This window comes from Barbus barbus (assembly GCF_936440315.1).
Source record: "Barbus barbus genome assembly, chromosome: 18".
Classification (NCBI taxonomy): Eukaryota; Metazoa; Chordata; class Actinopteri; order Cypriniformes; family Cyprinidae; genus Barbus; species Barbus barbus.
The window spans coordinates 7,142,437-7,161,570 of record NC_136746.1 but is presented as its reverse complement, the minus strand read 5'-3'; the positions used below and the strand labels follow the sequence as shown (position 1 = coordinate 7,161,570).

Sequence of the window (19,134 nt, the reverse complement as noted above, 5' to 3'; positions counted from 1 at the left end):
GATAAAAATCTTATCCAAATAAAACCGGATGAACTTCAGTAAATGCTCATGTTTAGAGCAAAATATCCTCAGCAAACATAGGAACAGTGAGATGAGGATACTTGTCATGGCATTGATACAATATAGGAAAGGTTCACCCAAAAATTCTTGATCATAGTCTATTATTAAATCATTCCAAGCCTACATGACTTTTCACTGTGGATTACAAAATAAGATATTCTGAAGAATCTCTTAGCTGCTCTTCCATACAATTAAAACACTGACTAGTGGCTGTCAAGCCTCAAAATGGGCCCCAAAAAATAAAACCACATAAAAATTAATCTATACCACTCATGTGCTATTCCATGTGCTTTGAAGGCATACTCTAACGCTTCAACTACTGATCATTCTCCATAGATCTCAAATCTCATTTGCTTACGGCAATATTCAAACTTTCCACATGGAAATATCACGAGGTAAGACATAATGATGGCAAATGCCATTCATTCTTATGCATATCCTAGCAAGTTCTTTTTATTCAACTGCAAATAACATTTGAGAAACACACCAATTATTGTATGACTTCAGTACATTTCAAATACAGTGCACAGGTCATATGGACTACTTTATGGTGCCTATTAGATCTTGACAGCCCTTAGTCACTGTCCACTTTTGTTGTACCGAAGCAGTGTTTTGTTTTTATGTTTAATTGTGATTATGATTACCTGCCAAGGGACTGCGGATGAAAACTAGCCATTGGCTAAATTCGGTACAATGCATTCAATGCAATTTTTAAGTAAACTATTCCTACAATATTTAGTTAAACTCTGAAAGAATATTGCAAGAGTATTCAGGCACAATTGTTTTAAAGGCATGAAATTTGGTATAGTTTCTTCAATGCAAGAGTAGATTGTACATGAGGAAGGGGTAAAGTCAAAAATGTTGTCAATGACATACCTTGATCTGTGATAATACAGAAAAGGGAGTCACTTGTGATAAAGGTGTTTTCTCACACTCCACACGAATGATGGGAATCTCAGCCTTTGGCAGCCTGGATTTATCTGTATTGTCCTTTTGCACGGCTCTGCTTTCTATATGAGGTAACTGGTGGGGTTGAGGCTGGTGTTGAACCCTCCGTGTAGTCCTATCATCCCATTCGGAATCATCACTGCCCCCCACCTGGCTATAAATTGGGCCTTCAGTTTTGGGACGGGCCCCTTCACGATGAGGATCTGTGTGTTGCTTTTCTGACGCTCCTTCTGGACTGTCTTCTGAGATGTGCCATGTCTTGGGTCTTGCCTCCCTTGATTTCCTGCTGGGTCTGCTATGCTGGGCAGCCCACTCGTCCCAAAGTCGGCTCCTCTCTTGCTTTTTGTCATGACGGTCCTTGAATTCATATTGTTGGGGATTGTTGTGCAGCTTGATTGGGCTCCCTTTTGAAGACATTGCTGGCTCTGGAAGTTTCCCACGCAGCATGTTTAAGCTAACCGGGCTCAGGACCCGATAGGTGATTTCATCCAGAAATTGGGAAAATTTGATCTTTTCCTCAAGAATCTGCATCTTCCATTCCGCTGGCATAGAGCTGGGAGATGTAGAGGATGTGGAAGTAGCACGTCCCGTGGGAGAGGTTCGTACACCCTTCTCCCTATCCAAGGACATACTTTTGGGCTTCCTGCTGCGTCCACGACTTCTTGCCTGGGCTAGCATCTCTGCCGACTTAGACTTGCGCAAAATGTCGGAAGAGTATACTCCCAACTGATGAGACTGCTTGAGGATGCCCTTGGGTGGATGGGCATGCAGCAGAGGTGCTGCATGGGGTGGACGCTGCTCTTCTTTGGGTGCAAGTATCTCTGCTTTCTCTTTGAAGACCAAGAAGCGCTCCACACTCCTGGTGGAGTGTGATGGGGAACTGACTGAGATGCACTGTTGGGAGCCTTCCGAAGAAGCAAGATCGTCATCAGCAGAGAACGCCAGTAGATCATCGCTACGACTTATAAAGCGGTTCATTCTTTGATGTCGGTGATGCTTGGGAGGAAGCTTCACGCCAACAGAACCATGGCTGAAGATCCGTGGTGGGGGGAGGACACTGAGCTCCAAGCTAGACAGGCTCGAGACATCCAGCTCGCTGTCGGACGTTTGTGACCACACGGGTCTCTCAGGGCATTGTGGGTAAGGGCCTGTAAACCGGGTACGCTGCAAAATAGGTGTATGATTTCGGGGAAAAATTACCTGGCAGGGATCAGGCTGGGCTGACGGCGCAGGGTTGGCGGATGGCAAGGCACTCCCGCTAACATCATCTTGAAATACTGGCACAGTGTGGCGCGTCTCGCGGTGCTGCGGAGGTGCCTTTCGGTACGGTTTCCGGGCAGGAGCAGCACTCGTCATTCTGGGAGATCCGTATGCTTCCATACACCATCCGTTAGTCCTGCCGAGAGAGAAGCATGAGAATCCAAAGTAGCAGTAGCCTTCAACCCTGTCCTGTGCAAAATAGCAGTCCCTTTCCCCTTTTTCTCTCTCCCTGTGCCACCCTGCCTCTTCCTCCCTAAGCAGCAACGACAAAAAAGCCGTTTGAATCAATAGGCATTGATGAGAGCTGCACCACTGGGCGGTTAAAAACGCAACAACCAATAAAAAACAGCTATGGCTGTAATAGACAGCTGGAGCTAATAGAGGGGAAAACGAGGGGCAAAAAAGCCTCTTTAACCACCAAACATCTGTCTATACTTCTACTGTGATGTGGGGTGATACTAAGGAAAGATGAGAATGGGTGAGGAAAGGCAAAGAGAGATCCGTGGTTTGATAGACAAAATATAGAGTCATGAGAAAGGAAAAAGTAGAATCGCTCTAAAGCGGGTGATTGATTACATGTTGGAGTGTGTTTCCAATAGACAAATTGTTAAACCACTGCCTGCATGACTCTTATTGATCACAGGAAGCTATGTTTGGAATGGGAAAAGTGGGTGTGTTGTTGGGATCCAATCACTTAGAGGCAAATAGGGCTGGCCCACAATATTTAATTTATCAATCAAAATATAATCATGTTTTTTATTATGTTATGTTTTTATTGTGTTTTATTGTGTTAGTTAGCTGTTTTTTTAACCTAGTCAAAATACCCCAACTGCAGTTTCATTGAGATTAACTGGAATGCACAATAAAAATAAAAAACATGATTTTACAGAATTGTTAAAAACGGAGTTATCGGTTTTTGCAAATGAACTCTTCATATATATATATATATATATATATATATATATATATATATATATATATATATATACACACACACACATACATACACACACACATACATGCATACATACATACAGTGCCCTCCATAAGTATTGGAACAGTAAAGACAAAATTGCTCTGTTGGCTGTGGAGTCAAGACATTTACAAGTATGATTAAAAGATGACAGAAAACTACAGAATGTCACATTTTATTATTGGGCGATTCAACACATAGATGTTTTTCCAGCTAAGAAGTTCAGCACTTTTAGAGTTTCATCCCTCTATCTGATGTGAGCATAAGTATTGTAACAGTTTCCTCACAGGTCTTTCTAAGTGATCAGCTGTGTCCTGTTGCATTAATTCTTCAGATATTAAAAGCAGGGAATGTGTCGTATCAGTTATATTCATTACTTCTGCATTCAGAATCTTGCATTCGATGATGACACACACAAACCAGGATGAAGATGAGGGAGCTGAATTTGAGAGAAAAGCCAGCAATTTGGATGCTAAAAGAAAAGAGGAAGTCAATTAGAGCTCTAGCAAAAACAAAGGGCATGGAGAAATCACGAGTTTGGAAACCACCAGCAACGACCTGATCGGCTGAGAAAACAACAGTAGTTGATGACAGACAAATCATAAAAGCTGTGAAAATGAACCCTAAAAGACGTGTCTGTAAAATCACCAACAACTTCCAGAAAGCTGGGGTGATGCTCTGACAATCTACTGTCCTCAGGAGACTTTGACACAGAATTACAGATGCTACACAGCAAGATGCAAACCTCTGACCAGCACCAAAAATAGAAAGGCAAGAGTAGAGTTTGCAAAAAAGCACAAAGGTGAACCAGAAGAGTTTTGGAACTGTGTTTATGGACCGATGAGACAAAGATGAACCTTTATCTAAGTGATGGGAAAGCAAAAATGTGGAGAAAAAAAAGGGAGCTGCAAATGATCCCAAGCATACAGCCTCATCTGTAAAGCATGGTGGAGGTGGTGTCATGGCATGGACATGCATGTCTGTCTCTGGAACAGGCCCTCTCAACTTTACTGATGACTTAATGTATGATGACAGTAGCAGAATGAATTTGGCTTGCCTACCAACATTCAAGAAAATGCCACCAGATTCATTGGGAAGTGCTTCATATTGCATCAGGACAATGACCCAAAACACCCTGCCAGTACAGTCAAGGAATTTATAAGGGCAAAGAAATGGAAAGTCTTAGATTGCCCAAGTCAATCTCCAGATTTAAATCTGATTGAACATGAATTTCAGCAGCTGAAGAGGAGAGTAAAGGCAGAAACTCCCCAAAACAAGCAACAATTGGGATTGGCTGCATTAAAGGCTGGGAAAAGTATTTCAAAAGGATGAGACCAAGAGTCTGGTGATGTCTATGGGTCACAGACTCACTGCTGTGATTGTGTGCAAGGGATCTGCAACTAAATAATAGCTTTTAATCTTTTATATCTACCTTATGTTCAACTGTCCCAATACTTATGCTCACATCAATGAGTGGGATGAACTCTAAAAGTGCTGTTCTTTTTATTTGGTAAAACATGTATGTGTTGAAACGGCCAATAATAAAATGTGACATTCTGTCGTTGTCTCTCATATTCATCTTTTAAATCATATTTGCAAATGTCTTGACTCCACAGCCAACAGAGCAAATTTGTCTTTACTTTTCCAATACTTATGGAGGGGACTGTATATATATAACAGGTTTTTTCATAGTAGTTAATAATGGCCACTGTCATCTCATGTTTGCATCCTATGTATGCTAAAGTTATCCAGCAACACCATTAGATTGCAAAATGAACCCACTGTGGGTCTGCTAATGCACAGAGCTGCCAAAAACATCTGCTGCAAAACAACAGCCTGTTTAAGCACCTAACCAACTAGGTTAACAAAAATCCTCTCCCTGTAGATACAATATTCACATGTTTGACATAATCTCAACATGTGTTTGCTTGAGGCAGTATTCACAAAACAACTTTGTGGCCAAGTAAATTTGAGTCAGTGAAAAGTTTTTGATCATTCCTTTTTGCTTTATCACTGCAGCCAGCATTGACGACAATGGGCTCCCTGTGGTCAGAACACTATCGAATGCATAATACACAATAGCAGGCCATGGTTAGCACTCAGATTCTCTCCACTTCTTCCTGTGTCACACCTTTACCTGCAGGAGAGCAGCTTTCTGCAATGGTGTGGCTATTTTTATAGCTCCTGACTGGTAAAATGGGGAAAATTAAGGGAGAATTGGCTGGTGTGTCACAGTGTGGTGCCAATAAGAAATCAATGGCGTTTCCTAGCTAATGTGCTGCAGGGCACAGGCTGGGACACACATGAGGGGGTCACTGCCAAAATGTGCCACTTATTGACAGGCTGATTTTCCCTCTTGACGTCATCCACTACCCACAGTGCACAAACACACCAGGCCTACACAATGATACACAGCAAGTAGAAATAAACATGTTTGTAAAAGATGCATCAAAAGAATGTGAATTCAAGCAGCAACACCATATAAACTGATAATGTTTCGCACAAAGTTCAACAAGATATCTTATCCTCTATCTGAGTAGGTATCTTATTAACTGTAAAACTTTTGGCCTCAAGTTCAAAATCTACCTATGCCAACAATAATACAATCTTTAAGTTATGTTAAAAAGATGGTTATATCTATTAGATATTTAAAATGATGTCCACATTTTCAATATAGCAGGGTGGAAAAACTAAATATAAAATTACATATTTTTATTAAAGTGGTTTACTGAACAAATTGTGGCTCAATCTTTTAATAAATTTGATTAAATAAGACATCAGTTAAGTAAAATATAATGAACATATCCAGCAGAATATATGAAATAGTGTATATATTAATTTCTCTAGTGAAACAACGAGCTGTGGATGACTTGCCTAAGGTAAATGTAATGTTATGCGACATTGTTTACAGCAATCTGTCATACCACATCAAAAAACATTGGGGGTAACATTAAAATAGAAGACACAAACCTGCAATAATTAAATATTTTTAATAACACAAATATCCTATATGTATTTAATCCCATTTTTATAAATTTATTTGCTATTCAGTTCAATTCAACCATACTAACATAGATAAACCTAACTTGTTTTTCATTTTTCTATTGCTGAAGAGTATTGAACTTTGACGGGGAAGTCGTTGCCTAATGGTTAGAGAGTCGAGTCTCAGGTCAGGCAAGGATTGTAGGTGGGGGGAGTGAATGTCCAGCGCTCTCTACACCCTCAATACCACGACTGAGGTGCCCTTGAGCAAGGCACCGAACCCCCAACTGCTCCCCGGGCGCCGCAACATAAATGGCTGCCCACTGCTCCGGGTGTGTGTTCACGGTGTGTGTCACTGCTGTTTGTGTGCACTTTGGATGGGATAAATGCAGAGCACTAATTCAGAGTATGGGTCACCATACTTGGCCACATGTCACGTCACTTCAACTTTCTTCTCCTGCATCCTATTCTTCATGCAATCCATAATGGCAGCACAGCTGGAAGGTTAGTTTGAGCTGCTGCCTCTAATGTATAGTCCTGAAATTACATTTCCTTCAGGCTGAGACTTATTTCATTTTATGGTGTGAAAGGGCTTTTTTATATTAAAAACAACCAAGCAGCCCAGACGAGAAAAGGTAACGCAAAAGTAGCTTTCCATAAAAAAATAAGTAGTGTAATGAGTTCATTTATTTCCAGACTCAAGGTCCATTAGCAAAAAACAGACAATACAAATCAAAACAGTACACATTAAAAAAGACAGTTATGCCAATACTTCCTCATAGAGGACTGATATCGCACTTCAGTAAGCCTAGGATTTGTCAACAACATTATAATATTATTATGTGAATTGTCCAGCCGACAAATAAATTTATACATCAAATTTCTCATTAAAGCAGGGGATGATTGTACTCTTGCCTTACAGAATAAATCACTTGCACTGCACCATCTTGGTTTTTTCAGCAGGATCCTCATACAGTCATTGTACGCAACCTGAAGCTTACAGAGGCTCTCTTTCTTAAACTTAACCCACAAAGGAGCAGTATAAAAAGAAGTACAATATGCTCGAAAAAGGTTGATCTTTACCTGATCTGAACACACATAAAATTCTCATCAACATATTTGCTTGAGCTATAACTTACGACGTTGCCTATACAGATCATCATCATCATCACACATTTCATTATTAATGATATGACCTAAATATTTTGCAGTAGTACATACATTCAACACTTGCCCTGATAAATAAAAATCTGGGAAATTCAAATCTCTATGTTCTTTGGTTCTACATATCATGGCAACACTGTTTTTTGTATTGTATTACACATCATATCTAATCCCATAATCAGAGCACATATTAAGTAACTGTACTTTTTAAAACAGAAGAAGGTTTCATTGTACCTTCTAAATTTTACAGCGCCTAGGGCAAAAGGCCTAAAGCTTTCATTGCCAGTCACGCAAGGGTTGAAAAGCAAAGGAGCCTAAAAGATAGTGTGAAATTTCTGAGATGCAAATAACTCTCCACAAGATTCAGCAAGAATTGCTTCTTGATATTTAAACCAACCTTCATCATCATCATGAGACAGCTCACGTCAAAGACTTCACTACAACCATCACCTGTGATGCTTACACAAGTACACAACCGTGGATCAATGAAAAACATTGACCAAACTACGCCTGACGGTGTGACTCAGTTTAACCAACAGGAGTCTCTGTTCTAACATGCTGTAGCTTCAAATCTATGTTGACTCTCTCGTACCATTTGACTGCTTTAGAAGGTGTGTGCAGTTGTCCAAGAGTGATTCCTGCTCTTTCAGAACCTAATTAATGCTGGATTTCTGACACTTTTAAACACTGCATGTCCTAAAAAGCATTCCAGCTCTGCCTTATATTTAGTCAGAACTAATGACTGTGGGTGAGGGTTACAGCTCTATGAGAACAGAAGGGATGAAATTGCAGTACATACTGACCTTCACACCATCACATGCCCACAGAGATGCCGCATAGCTTCATTTCAGAGGAATCTGACATTGTACATGCAGATTGTACACTTAATTAAACCGCTTTAATTAAAACTTACTGTGCTCCACAGATAAATCAGGTCTCCAAGTTAGATGTACTCCAACAGCGATATAAATTCTGATATGAGAACTGGAAGTATTAAAGGGATAGTTCACCCAAAAATTAATATTTTGTCATCATTAACTCACCCCCAAGTTGTTCCAAACCTGTATGAGTTTCTTTCTTCTGCTGAGCACAAAAGATGATATTTTGAAGAACGTATGTAACCAAATAGTTTCTGGTCCATACTGGCTTTCATAGTTTTTTTTTTTTTTTTTTTTACATACAAAGCCAATGGCTATCGTCAGCTGTTTGGTAGTCTCCGCCTCAGACGTCTTGGCTGAACGTCTGATGCATATCGCACACAAAAGCGAAAGTTTCGAAGTCGTCATCGGATTGGTTGAATTATACAAGATTTCTGGGAGACGTGTGTGTCGCATTATTTAACGTTCCGCCTGGAAACAAAGATGCCGTGACACCAAACCCCCTCATGAAAGAAGAAAGCCGCCGTGTTTACAACTGTGACGACGAGCGCTTGTCAGGATCAACTAAACGCTGGATTTTTACGTTCGAGAGTTTTACACATCGGTCTGTTATTGTGGCATTTCCACGCCCCGAAACGTGACACTGAACAAAAAACTAATTGTGATTAGTTGTTTGACATGTCAGTCAAAGGGCCTCATGGGCGGGCCTTGGCCAATGAAAGCTGCCATGGATTCCAGACCTTCAGCCATCAGTCTGAAGGTCTGGCTACATGAGACTAGCTGTTTGGCTACCAACATTTTTCAAAATATCTTCTTTTGTGCTCAACAGAAGAAAGAAACTCATACAGGTTTGGACAACTTGAGAGTGATTAAATTAAAAGAGTGCTAAATTAAAAACCACCAGAATAATCCTTAAATTGCGTAATCCATTCTGGTTTGTAAAAACGACAAACTACAGTTTTATAATGCATTTCAGACTGTGAGCTGCTTTAGTTTCAACCCATATTGAGTAAAAAAGAAGTATTTTTTAATTAATTACTTTTAAACAGCTGTTTCAGTTTTGGATTTTAATGGATACCAAAAAGCAGAAAATGTTGCCTTTGTCGTTTTTAAGCATGACTGATAATGTCCAAATATTTCCCACAAACTTTAAGATTGTCTGTACTGCATAAGTTTGGATACTCATTAAGACAACAGGACATTTAGTCGTCTGCATTTTTGCGAAGCAGCCATTCCTGGCACCCGACACACTTCCTCTCACTGCTTCAGACAGAGATCATTCTCAATTCCCTTATGACCTGCATATCTGATGATACAAGTCTAGAAAAACAGGATGGTTAAATCTAACTTTTTTTAGTCAGGACAAGCAGAATGTGTCACCCTGTGCTTTCTGAGTTGTGTTGGGACTTGGTCTTGTTGTACCATGCCTGGTTTAAAGTCATTAAAACATGAAATTGTGCTTTTAATTCTGTAGCAAGAAGACTAAATGCAGCAAAAATCTAAAACTATAGTACAGGTATGTTAAAATAGACAATGTTTAAACATGAACTGCAGTATAGTATTCATTTTACAAAAATATGTGACATCTCAACACCTCTACTGAAAAATCAAAACCAAATATTTCATTTAATAAGCTGTGCACTAAGACTAGAAATATGTATTTAAAGAAGTGTAATAAGACCAGGAATGTTCATTAAAAAAGTAAATGGTCAATTCTGACTATGACTTTAAACTGTAAGAGTAACAGACAGTAAGATGTGAAAGACAGTCAGATAGAGGTCATGGGAAAACAGGAAAACATCAACTTTGCTAAGAAAAAAAAACACTTCCTTTCTAAAACAGCCAAATCTCTTTGATCATGCCTGCACTGAAGATGACTGTGTGAGAACATCATGAGACACAATTGTGTATCACAAGAGAGCTCTGTAGAGACATGCCATTTTCCAATTAGAGCTATTTCTGGAGGCCGACTGTCAGCTATGCAAGACAAGGATGCACAAACAAAAATGATTTAGATAGTGTGTTTTCATACCTGAAACTGGAGTTGGTTTCAGTGGTGTCCTCATTCACAGGTCCTCAGGCCCGGAGCGCTCTGAAAAACACATTTGCTTGGGTTACTGAAATGTGATTTGTCACAGTGTTGCAACACGATCTATGAAGTGAAAGAGATTTAAAATAAATATCAGCAGCAAAACCTTCCAGGACAAGAAGTGAATCTAATCCAGGTCATCTGGTAAGGAAATCCTGACATGCATGTAAATAATAGAGTAAAATGTATTTATACCCTAGGGGGTTATACAGAAAAATAAATAAATACAATATGCAAGGAATAACTGACAACAGACTGTTGAAATATTAATGCAAAATGCAAATGAGTGGAGTGGCTGTTACAAATATTCAATGTACTATATTGAATTTAAAAATATATATTTTGAAGACTTTTATCAATAGCTAATACTAACTGGTCTAAAATGAATTAAAAACTTTTTTACACACTTATCTTTGGTCAGGTGAACCCTATTTCAACCAAACAAACCATCCAGCCAATTAGATTGAAAAAACTATTATAAAAAGTAAAATATGGCAAAAATCGAGTTTTCCAATGTTTACACACAAACAATAATAACGAATGACATTTCAATTGTTACACTAATTAATTATAATCTTTTTTATGCTCCAATACATAGTAAAAATTTACTTTGTAAAATGCATTATTGAATCAAACATCAAAAATGGACAAGGACTTCACACTAGAAATGTTTTTTGTGTGTGTGTGTGTGTGTGTGACAAGATCATTTACAACTTAATTAGTGTGTTTAAATCAGTTTTACATTGATTCACTGAAACAATGAACAGAAATGAATCTCTAATGACATAATTCGGTACTGAGGTTTAAATCAGAAACAGCATTTAAAACATTTGCATGCTCATAATCCTGAAACATAATGAAGATTCCATCTCGAGAGTGAAAAATAACACATCGGGATGATATAATGAAAAACATCCCATTAGCATCTGCTTTATGAATTCACAAACTTTGTCTGTAAACTCCAAGTGAACTTGTCTACCGTGAGACACACGTCACAAGTTACATTAATATTATCAGTCACCAGATTCATACACGGCCTTCTCGGAAATCACCTCATTCAGTCACAACTCAAAGCAATTGTTCTTCCTTTGCCTAATTAACACAGAGGCTGCTCATTACCGCCGTATCCGACAGGCCTCCTCCCTCAGTTAGCACAGCAGAATAATGAACTCCTGCACTGCAGACACACTCTGTGACATTATAGTCATTACAGTCAATGACTGCATGGAATGTCAAGGCACTGAAAAAGGGACATTTTGGTTATATATTACAGAAGGTAAAGCTGACTGTAGTTTGAATGATACCTGGTACGTGTTCGGGGTAATAAGCAGCAAGATAAGATTAGATAAAAGGACACTGCACCATAGTACAGAATAAAAAATAGTTTTAAATGTTATCAAATGTTAGTGAATAAAAGCACAATGGGATTCAAGCAAAGTGCACTTTACCTTGAGCTTAACAGGGTGTGTAAAAGTAAAATGGTCAAACAACACTGGGCTCTCTATTGGCCCAACACGGAGGAAAAAGCTCACTAAAGTAAACATGAATTCACAACTGACTCATTAATGACTAACGACTAACGTAATGACTATTTCTATCTTGAATGAGTTCATTTGAGGAGAAGGTTATCAGTAAATAATAACTTGTGCAGTGTTTTTGTTTTATTTTATGTATTTTAGTGTTGTCAAATGATTAATCGTATCCAAAATAAACGTTTTTGTTTACATAATATCTGAGTGTGTACTGTGCATAATTATTATGTATATATAAATACAAATACATGCATGTATATATTTAAGAAAAAAAATATTTTTATTTATTAAATATATTTACATAATATAAATGTATACATATAAATATTTTCAAAATATATACCGTGTGTGTATTTATACGTAATAAAGAGTACACATACACTTATGTAAACAAAAACGTTTATTTTGTATGTGATTAGCCGCGATTAATCGTTTGACAACACTAATGTATGTATTTATTTAGGAGAATCCCATTTCATTTTCCATTCAATATGTTACTGACTGTTTTCTTTGTAATTATTTGGGAAATTCTCACACCAAATTTATTTCAGTGTATGCAACACAAAAACTGCTAAAAATAAAGTAATATATCAATAGAGGAAAAATGAACACTGTTATAATGAGGGGTGGTCCATTTACCCCTGGCTTGGCTAATTGATCCTGAAACGTGCAGTTCAACTGAATATGATTTGTTTACTATAATTTCAATATTTGCAGCTTGCTTCATGGTATGTTTATTATAATGAGCAACATTTACCGTACAAGAAAGCATATCTACTGATCCTGTCTTGTATCTTTACAATCTCAAGGTTTAAATAGTCACACCTGTTCCTAAAATTATCAATTTATGGCTTTGCAACATACATTTCTGCTTCTGGCACTTTCACTCAGTATGGGAACTCATGACATTGGCACGGTGCCATGCCCTATTCATACAACACTAATTACATTTTCATCAAGGAGACTGTAAATTACCCCTGGAGATGTTTTTAACTGTCAATCAGAATTGTTTCTGGTGAAAACATTTGCTCTCCCTGACCTGAAAGCATGCAGTATTAAAGTGCTCTTACAGAGGTCTTTTTTCTGTAGTATTCAGAGGCGTCTGCTGTGGATGAGAAAGCTTTGCCATAAGATATGGGAGAGAATAACAAACTAGAGGCCCGTGGCATTTAGCCACCCATGACAGTCAGCTGCTGCTCGGATACTGAGACCCATTCACCTCCACTTCCCTCAAACACTACGCTTTATCTTCTCCTACTAAGAGACTGAAAAAAAGCCACAACCACTCGACAAAAACAGCTTGTGTGTCATCATTGCTCTGACCATTACTTTGTTTATTAATAAATGATCCTGTCTTATTGTGTAAGTTCACTGTATTCTACAGAAAATGTTTGTTTTCATAACCTCTCATTAAAAATGTAATAACTTTCCCTGCCTCAGAAACATTTTATGCTGACGTAACTTAGGCTGTGGAGGCAGGGAGGTCAAACATTATCATACCTTCATTATTTCCACTAGCAAACATGTCAAATTACGGAAATGAAATGGAAAATATCACAGTATACACTACTTTTTAAAAGATTGGTGTCAATAAGTTTTATTTTTTCTTCTATGTAAGAAATTAATACTTTTATTCAGCAAGGATGCATTAAATCGATCAAATACATACTATGCTTTTGGACTTTCTATTCGTCAAAGAATCCTGAAAAATAAAATGCATCCCGGTTTACACAAAAATATTACGCAGCACAACTGATTTCAACATTGATAATAATAATAAATGCTTCTTGAGCAGCAAATCAGTGTCTTAGAATGAGTCCGTCTTTCGGATGAGATGTTAAACCGAGGTCCTGACTCTCTGTGGTCATTAAAAATCCCAGGATGTCTTTCGAAAAGAGTAGAGGTGTGACCTCCGCATCCTGGCCAAATTTCCCCATTGGTCTCTGACCATCATGGCCTCCTAATCATCCCCTTACGCTGATTGGCTTCATCACTCGGTCTCCTCTCCACCAGTAAGCTGGTGTGTGGTGGGCGTTCTGGCGCACTATGGCTGCCGTCGCATCATCCAGGTGGATGCTGCACACTGGTGGTGGACGAGGAGACACCACCCCTCACAATGTAGAGCGCTTTGAGTGCTTAGAAAAAAGCAGAAAAGCGCTATATAAATGTAATGAATTATTATTATTATTATTAATTATTTCTGAAGGATCATGTGACACTGAAGACTGAAGTAATGACGCTTTAATAGGAATAAATTATATTCAATTAGAATTTTACAGTATTACTATTTTTACTGTATTTGACCTTGGTTTAGTCGTTTAGCTTGGGTTACTCCAAACTTTTGAACAACAGTGTGTGTGTGTGTGTGTGTGTGTGTGTGTGTATGTGAACATGCATTTTCTGCACTAATGCTAATCAGAATGAGCAGTATCAGGATTTGACAACAGAATATTTGTACATTAGACCAGCCAAACAGACAGCACAAGCTTGCCAATCCTTGTTGGCAAGATAACCCTCAACACATGAGTCAAGGATTCAGCGACGTCCTCACCATCACTGTGCAAACAACAGGAAACATGGACAGCAGATAAAATGATTCAGGGATCGTTTATCAGGCAAGCAGATATGATGATTCACTTTGGTTTGCAAGGCCTGTATTCTTTCTTTGCAAACATGTGTTCGTCGCTGCAGTGATCCTCAGAACTAAATGACACAGAGTGATGCGTAGAAGGGAAAAACGGTAATTTGCCTTGTATCCCAAATTTTAAGGATGCTGAAAACAATGGTATAACAGAGATATAACAGTGCCCCGAACTGCCTTCTGCTGATTTTGTGAGGAAATCTCTGGGAATTGGTTTAAATTGGTAAAATATACAATATCAACCTGATCATAATCAAGTCACCATTATTTATATAGCGCTTTTTACCATTCAGACTGTGTCAAAGCAGCTTTACAGTTTACATTAAACACTGGCCAGACAAAACAAGCCGTTTAATTCTAGACTGCAACAAAGTCAGATTGTGCAGAGGACTCATCTGGTTCCCGTGGTCTTGTCCCAATGTCTGTTTAAGTGACAAGGTCTTCGGGGCGGGGTTTTGTCTCTGGGGCTCATCTAGTTAGTCATATAATAGTACTACAATTATATGTGCTGAAAGCAGAATCAAATTAGCCAAGATACTGAAGTCAATATGAGTACTGTTATCGTTAACTAAATCGAAAAGTACTAAAAACGGTCTTAGTTCTAAAAAACAAAGTTTTATGCAGTTAATAAGCTTTTTTTGCTGCTGTTATTGTTGCCTACACTGTTGATTTAGTATCAATACTGAGAAACCAGAGCTCCAGAATAACCGGTCATCCAATCAAAGCCGTCTGTCACTTGGAAAAAAAAACTGATGCTCTGAAGGGCTTTATCACCACAGACTTTACATATTTAACGTGTGAAAGCTGATTCAAAATCCGTCACCTTCAGCCCACTTTCCAGATGACTGGTAGAAATGATGCTGGTGTTCAGTGTTCAGAACGACCCATCTCCTAATGTCTGCAGTCTTATCATTCACAGCATAGAGCATTTTTCTTGGAATGTGGATTGCGGACAACAGATGTTGTTCTTTGGACTGGGCTTCTTGGCTCGGTGCCTCCTGTTGCGTGAGAAGCAAAGATGATTAATCAATCAGGTCTAGACTAGCAGAATATTCTACAATGATCTCCTCTACTTCCTGTTCTTTCAATGCACCAGCCTCATTACATCTCTAAATGTCTATGCACACTTGAGGCAACTGTATTGGGTAGTGGTGGGAATATTTCACCATCTAAAACTTCTGAAATCGGATTCCAAAGCTGATTCTTGATGCATATCAATGCTTCAATGTTAAAAATGGCTTGCTGTTTAAGTCTGTGTGAAGACTCATAGAAGCCACACAAATGTCTGCTCTGATGTGCCAACAGAAAAAACAGTATGAAAACATAGTATCAGAGGAGGCAATGCCACTTTAGTTCAGGAGACGTTGTGTCTTGTTTTCTTGGCCATGCACAAATGTTCAGTTGTATCCAACGATTGAGTGAGTCACAGCACAATGAATCATATTTTCTCCCCTGCCCCGGTACGGGCCCAATCTTGTTACAGGCGACAGTCCCAAATGCGTCATAAAATTCTAGGAAGACTTATAAAATCTACTAGACCAGTGGTGGACTCAAACTAGCAGCCTGCGTTTCATACAGCCTCTCGAGTGTTAAGAGTTCATCCTTAAATCTTGTCCATGACAACATGTTGACTTTACGCATTCTGGTTTAATCTTTAATGTTATCTTACAGCTTTCTTATTAAAAATGTGAACAAAATGATCAGCTTAGAGAAAAACAAAAATGTAAGAGCACCAAACAGGACAGAACTCCAGCTGAACAGATCATGAAGTACAAGAGTGTCACTAATGATATGGAGAGACATAAACTGGGTAAATGATACTGTTCATTGTTTGTATCATATTCAGCAGTCAGTATTTCATGTCGTCTTCTGTTGCTATAAATATGGCGGTTTATTTGTGCTCTCTTTTGTCTGAAACTGAGCTGCAATTGAACTGTGACTGAGCTATAAATATACACCATTCAGTTCAAATATTCCCCTCGTCAGCAATGCTATTGTTTTTTTTTTTTATCTACTTAAGAGCGTCTATGAACCTGTAAACTGTGCTTATTAACTGAAGTGTAGAATATTTTATATGAAAACATTTTCCAAACTAAATATGACTGTCAAAAGAATAAACACAGCTATCAAAGCACATTTTAATTGGCAATGCACAAGAAAATGTCTTCAACTTTGTTTTCTACTAAATAATGAAAATAAACATTTACATGCAATTTAGGGCAAATTTTAGGAATTACATGCTGTTCCACCATGGTGCATAATATTGATTACATTTAGTCATTTAGCAGATGCTTTTACCCAAAGCGACTTACAAATGAGGACAATGGAAGCAATCAAAACCAACAAGAGAGCAATGACATGTAAGTAAGTGATTATTATGGTAATGTTGTCTAATAGTACTGGAATTAGTCCATGTGTGTTTATAGGTAATTCATATCCTTTGTGGAGTTTTAAAAGACATACGACTCCATTCTGAATGACGCACAAATCGATGTAACATCCACGTGTTTGGGAGACTGACTCGCTAGACAATCAACATGAACATATTAGAGGCACAGATGATCCGCGTGTAACCTCGATGAAGTCCACATACTGACCCTGAGAAAGATGGAGGAGTGATTCGCTTTACCCGTCACTGTCATTCAGACACTAAAGCATTGAGCGAGAGACAAAACATTTAAAAAGAAAAAACATCCACAGAGGCTTGAAGATAAGTACTTCATTATTAACAAGCACCTGAGCTGGGCAGCGTTCCTTTCTACTGGCCCATGCTCGCTTTTGTTCAGGCCTGGAGTGAATAATTTAACACACAGCAAAGGTTCACATATCTCTGTTTCTGCAAATAAAAAAAATTTAAAAAGTCATTTATTTTCCAAGAACTTGAAGAGGGGTGAATATTATAACTTGGCTCATTATAGCAGGTCTCTATAGCACTTGTCGAGTCAGACTAGCACAAGCTTCACTCTCCCTCACACTCTTCATGGAGAATAATACAAAATTATATACAGAAAATACAGAAAAGTCAGCCTTTTGACAAAGATCAGGCTTAATAATGACCATATGTCAGCTAAGGATCATAAATAAAAAATAAAAATAAGTAAAAAAACAAATATAAGTTCAATTTTACAGCTTATATACAAGTAATATTATGTTTTGAAAAAGTAAATATATAATAATTTTCTGCAGGATTGATAGTAAGAGGCTCAAATTTGATACCTGCGCTGTCTGACTAAAATTGGATAATTTCTAATGATTTGTGTGCTCACACGCGAATATGGCTATGTGCATGAACTCCCAAAATGTTATTAATATCTTTCTGCGATGTATTATCAGTTATGTCTAAAGTGACTGTAAACATTTCTTTCTTTTAATGGTCACGCTTTATTTTATTTTATGGTCACAATTCTGTGTTTACAAACCATTAACTACAAATTTTGCATCAATAAACTCCTCATTTGCTGCTTATTTAATGGTTGATAAGGTAGTTGTTAAGTTTAGGTAGGATTAAGGATGTAGAATAAGGTCATGCAGAATATGTGCTTTATAAAGTACTAATAAACAGCCAATAAGCAACTTTTTAATAGTGAGAACTAGGGCTGAGCGATATGACGATATAATCGTATATCGACGATGTCTCGTAAGTATCGCGATGTCGATGTCAACAGTCAAGTAAAAGACAATTATCGAGAAAAAAAAGAAGACGAATGATAAACCTAAATTGCAAACACAAAAAATTATAATTTTACACATAGTCACCATACAGGTCTTTTTGCATGCAAGAATAAAATAATTTAGTAGGAGGGTTGGGAATCGAAAAGCTATTCCAATTTATGAAATCAGATCAGATGGAAGGTCAGGAACCGAATTACCTGTTATAAAATTCAATTTCGATTCTGCTTCTCGATTTCTGTATGCGCATTTATTGTGATTTCAAAAGATTCAACTACAAGAAGACAAAGAAATAGAACTATAAAAACCTTTTTTCATTTTTTTTTTATTTTTACTATAAAAGTTAAACAGAAAAAAGAAAAATAGTAGCACTGCATGGGTTTCTGAATATTTATTTAAACGATGTATAACGATGAAAAACCACAAACATGACGTTATAATTAAAATACGCAAATTCCTTAACACACATTTTTACCGATTTTTTTAAAACGGTGTATACAGTATAATTAAGCTGAGATATAGTACTTTAAATTCTTAATTCATTTGCAACAAAACTATAAAGTTTTGTTGCAAACAGATTAAGGCATTATAGTTCTAGCCTAGGCCTATCAGCATGCACGCGTTCAGAGTTTCGGCAGCCCAACACTGAAAATTATATTGTGGGCATTGTATTTTGAATAATAAAACAAAAACTATAAACATTTAAATACAAAAATTTAATTTAAAAATTACCCCGCTTCTAAATAAAAAGTAGTTATTTTTATTTCGTTAAAAACGGGCCAAAAGAGACCTCTGAACTAGGCTACCGGAAAAGAAAAAAAAACGTTTTTGCTCAGAATTCGTTTTTAATCCCTGCATGATTTTAGTCATACATGATAAATATCAAACATCCTACGTTATAGCTTGACTACAAGTTTTAAAACAATGCAACAATTGTT

General features: G+C 37.7%; 1 protein-coding gene across 1 annotated transcript in view; it reads right to left on the bottom strand.

Moving 5' to 3' along the window:
- tjap1 (tight junction associated protein 1 (peripheral)) overlaps positions 1-19,134 on the bottom strand; it is a 99,223-nt gene that overhangs the window by 34,643 nt on the left and 45,446 nt on the right. Inside the window, exons 3-4 of the mRNA XM_079439601.1 lie at positions 10,298-10,357; positions 2,209-2,404 (exon numbers count right to left, since the gene is read on the bottom strand). Coding sequence (XP_079295727.1) covers positions 2,209-2,388 — 180 coding nt within the window. The 5' untranslated portion in view covers positions 2,389-2,404; positions 10,298-10,357. The remainder of the gene's footprint in view (positions 1-2,208; positions 2,405-10,297; positions 10,358-19,134) is intronic.